Source organism: Orycteropus afer, unplaced genomic scaffold (assembly GCF_000298275.1).
Source record: "Orycteropus afer afer isolate SDZICR_OR568_19922 unplaced genomic scaffold, OryAfe1.0 scaffold00145, whole genome shotgun sequence".
Taxonomy (NCBI): Eukaryota; Metazoa; Chordata; class Mammalia; order Tubulidentata; family Orycteropodidae; genus Orycteropus; species Orycteropus afer.
The window spans coordinates 3638945-3643608 of record NW_006921732.1 but is presented as its reverse complement, the minus strand read 5'-3'; the positions used below and the strand labels follow the sequence as shown (position 1 = coordinate 3643608).

The 4664-nt window shown below is 38.7% G+C and overlaps 1 protein-coding gene across 1 annotated transcript in view; it reads left to right on the top strand.

Moving 5' to 3' along the window:
• The window catches only part of TXNDC12 (thioredoxin domain containing 12), a 64793-nt gene that overhangs the window by 38581 nt on the left and 21548 nt on the right, over positions 1-4664 (top strand). Inside the window, exon 2 of the mRNA XM_007945894.2 lies at positions 1707-1767. Coding sequence (XP_007944085.1) covers positions 1707-1767 — 61 coding nt within the window. The remainder of the gene's footprint in view (positions 1-1706; positions 1768-4664) is intronic.

Genomic DNA, 4664 nt, shown 5'->3' with positions numbered 1-4664 from the left:
CCTGTTTTAAGGATAAAGAAACTGAACCATACAGACATTAAGTAAAAGTGGGTTATTGTTAAGGCCAAATTTAAATGAAATTGCACACGTAGGTAGCAGGCCTGGCACATGTTAGTCAATAAATAACAGCTCACATTGAGTTGATTCCGACTCATAGTGACTCCCACTGGGTTTCTGAGGTGGTAAATCTTTATCAAAGTACATTGCCCCATCTTCCTTCTGCAGAGCAGCTAGTGGGTTTGAATCTCCAGCCTTCTGGGTAGCAATCAGATGCCTTAGGCACTATACCACCAGAGCTCCTTAACATTATGATCACTAACATTTTCCAGATATAAAATTAATGTACTTTATGTGAGGTGGCCTAATATGATTCATTATATAAATAAATACTTTACTGAATACCTACTATGGCCATGTGCTAAATGCTAGGAAATGAGGAGGGAACAAGACAAATGTGTGATCCATCCCTTAGGAAACTCCCCTTAAGCCTGGAAAGTGCTGTGATGGAACAAAGAATGGGATAATTTAAGAATTAGGGAAGATTTACCAGAAGAAATGCCCCCTAGGCTGATATCTGAAGAATGAGTTGGTGATGAGGGTGGGGAGGAAAGGCACATGTAGCAGTGATTATGAAGGTCTGGAGGGGACAAAGTATGTGCTGTGTTTCAGGAAATGAAAATGGTTTCATGTGTAGGATTTTAGGGAAAGTATGGTGATGAGGCTGGAGAACTAGACAGTTGCCATACTATGAAAGGCTTTGTAAGCCCCACTGTAAGAATTTGAACTATACTGTTAAAGCATTGAGAAGCGTCTGGAAGATTTATACACAGCAGTGACATGATTTAAAAAGATTTGCTCTGTCTGAAGTGTGGAGAATGGTAACAGTAGCTTTATTTATTTTAAATGGTGATTTGGGTGAAAGTTTACAGAGCAAATGCATTTTCCATTCAACAGTTCATACACATTTTATTTCATGACATTGATTGCAATCCCCATAATGTAACAGCTCTCTTCCCACATCCCTCCTGTGGTTACTGCTTCCCTGTGTCCTTCTCTCCTGTTCATTCTTGCCCTCTGAGATATCTGTGCAAATGCTGTCCTTCTTATCTCCTATGGTTGATTATTTTAAGGAGTGTACCTATCTGGTGTAATTGTTTACCTGGTAGGCCTCACAGTAGCTTTATATACATGATCTCATTTAATCTTTACACTAAGACTGAGGTAGGTATATTATCTCAACTTTGTAGATGAAGAAATTGAGACTTCAGGTGCTTACTGCACTCATACAAAGCCCCACACTTAATAGGAAGTGGAGTCATGGGTCCATGTCTCTCTGACTCTAAAGCTGTATTGCCTCTGACTAGCAATGATTTGTTGTGACACCTATGTCATGTTGAACTTGTAGAAAATTCTCATTTGTTCTTATAGCAGTACTGGGAGTCTTTGATAGTCCACACAGCGTTTCACATCCATTGTTTCATTAAATCTCCATAAAAACTGTGAATAAAGTGGCATTATCTCCATTTTACAGTTACGAAAAAGATTGTCCAATGTCACACACACCTAAAAAGTGTTGGAGCTGGAATCTGAACAAAAGTTTCTTGATAGAGGATACCTTTTTTGTGGGTACCTTGTGAACATGCCACACTTATTTTTGGGTCTGTGCCCGATGGTGGTTGTGTGTTTATAAGGTTCTTTCCTTGCAGGTTTCGGTGATCACATTCATTGGAGGACACTAGAAGATGGGAAGAGAGAAGCAGCTGCCAGGTATGAGACATGGTTTTAGGTCATTTAGGTGGTAAAACACTTTCTAGCCATCCACTTAGTATTAATTTCAGGTGAAAGGTAGAGTGAGAACTAAATAGTTGCCTGATAACCACAACAGTAAGTGGTATTGTTACTGTTGTTGTTAGGTGCTGTTCTCTCTGACTTATAACAACCTTATATATAATAGAATGAAATGTTTTCCAGTCCTGCTCTGTCTTCACAATTGTTACTATGTATGAACCCAGTCTTGCAGCCACTGTGTCAGTTATCATTGAGGGTCTCTTTTTCTTTGACTCTCTATGTTAACAAGCATGATGTTCTTCTCCAGCGATTATTCCCTTCTGATGATATGTCCAAAATAAATGAGATAGAGTCTGGGCATCCTCCTGACAAAAATAATGCCAATATTTATTATAAAGTGTTATTATAAAATGTTAAGAAGCAAAGATGTCATTTTGAAGCAAGGTGAGCCTAACCCAAGCCATGGTATTTTCAATTGCCTCATACGCATGTGAAAGCTGGACAATGAATACGGAAGACCAAAGAAGAGTCGATGCCTTTGAATTATGGTGTTGGCAAAGAATACTGAAAATACCATGGACTGCCAGAAGAATGAACAAATCTGTCCTGGAAGAAATGCAGCCAGAATGCTCCTTGGAAGTGAGAATGGCCAGGCTTTGTCTCACCTACTTTGGTCATGCTGTGAGAAGGGAACATTCCCTGGAGAAGGATATCATACTTGGTAAAGTGGAGGGTCAGTGAAAAAGGGGAAGACCCTCAATGAGATAGATTGACACAGTGGCTGCAATGATGGGCTCAGGTATAGCAAGGATTGTGAGGCTGGCACAGGACCAGGCAGTGTTTTTTTTCTGTTGTACATAGGGTTGCTATGATTTATTAAACTCTTACTATGCACCAGGCATTGATTTAAACCCTTTATGAATTAATTTATTTCTCACAACAACTCTTTGAAGTAAGTGCTGTTGTTGTTTTCATTTTAGACATCAAAAAACTAAGGCACAGAACAGTTAAGTAACTTGCCCAGGATCACACAACTAGCAAAGGCAGGGTTCAGACCCAGGTATTCTGGCTTCAGAGCTTACACTCTCAACCAGTATAGCATACTGCCTAACAGTCTCAAGTTGAACAGGCTGGTTTAATCTATGCACAGGCAACTCAAACAAAGAAGGAAAAGGCAGGGCAGGAGAGGAAAGGTTTTTGAGAATTTAGATTTTAGGTTGTGGGAATGAAGTTTCTGCTAACACTTAAATGATGGAATGAAAATGTTTGTCTTTTTTACCTTTGGACAAGAGTAACCTGTCCATGAGGTTGCCTTTGCCAACATTTTGGTGAGTCTCACCACTGAACATTGGGAACCTGTGGTGTGAACCATGCCACAAAGTTGACTAGCAAAGCTGTTGACTGCTGCAATATCTGATAGAAAGAAAAATAAGAATTGGGCCACAGGAATGAGGCTCAAATGAGAACATAGAACTTGATGCTTTTCTTCTCTTCCTTTAGCTCCTTGAGTCCTGTCACAGGGTGTTTACTGCCTGAGGCTTGGTCTTCTTTAGAATCTATAACTTTAATGACTCCTTGTAGAATAAGGATTTACAGTCCTGGATTTGAAACACACAGAAGCTTATAAAAGCTGTTTGGACTTGAAATTATCAAGTTCCCAAATCATTTTTTGACCAAAATGTTGCAAAGCTTCAAGGCTTTGTAAAGACTGGCACAAAAATGATTTCATTGAGCATATTTGTCAAAGACCAGCCATTCACTAATTCATTCATTCAATAAATATTCATTGCATATCTACTGTGTGTAAGGTGCCTTGTCAGGAATTGTGGGAGACCCATACATGACTAAGATAAGGTCTCAGCCCTCCATTAGTCATGTGAGACATGTACATAATGATACTAGACCAAGGGAGACTATGATTTTATGCGGTAAGAGAAAACAAACAAACCCAAATCCATTGCCCTCAAGTCTGATCTGACTCATAGCGACCCCTCCTTGGGTCTCCAAGGCAATTGTAAATTTGAATGAGAGTGTACTATCAGCTGGGAAGATCAGTTAAACCCATGGGCTTCTCTAATTTTCTTGTTCTGTCTGTGAAGCCTCATTTAGATTGTGATGCAGTGAGAGGTTTCTGTTTCATTATATTTCTTAGGAGAAAATGAAAGTAACAGGATAACAGTGAACATGAATGAAGATAACTTCTTGACCAAATCTTGTGATCTCAGGCTTTTGGCTGCTCAGGCCTTTAGCTATCCCAGACTTATTAAGCAAAGAGAAGTTAGAAATGTTTGACTTGAGAACTGGTAAAGAGGCAAACTTAAGCATGTTTCAAGATTGATAATGATAGTATTGTTGATAATAGCAAAAGTTACCATTTTATGAGCACTTAATATATGCCAGGCATTGTGCTAAATTAATGCATTATCTCATTTAATTCTCTTAATAATTCTATGGAGTATGTATGAACCATTTTTTACAGATGAGCAAACTTAGCATCAGATAAGCGATTAATTTGCTCACAGTTACATGGATAGTAAATTGTGAGAGTAAGGATCAAAGCCATATCCTTATAGCTCCAAAGGCTGGCATCCTCTAATGTATCATTAGAGTTGTTTGGATGTTTTAAGTGAAAATTGGTGTGGAGAAAAATTTTTTGTTGGCTTTAGAAGGCAGTTACATCAATATTCTGTTTAATCTGTATATACAGAGCTATCAAGATGTTGGCCTATGACAGGCTTCTAAAACGTATATTCATGCAACTCAATTAAAAAGTTATTTGCTCACTAGTATCAAAGTTCAACAAGACAGAAAATAACAAATGCTGGCGAGGTTGTGGAGAGATTGGGACTCTCATACACTGCTGGTGGGACTGTAAA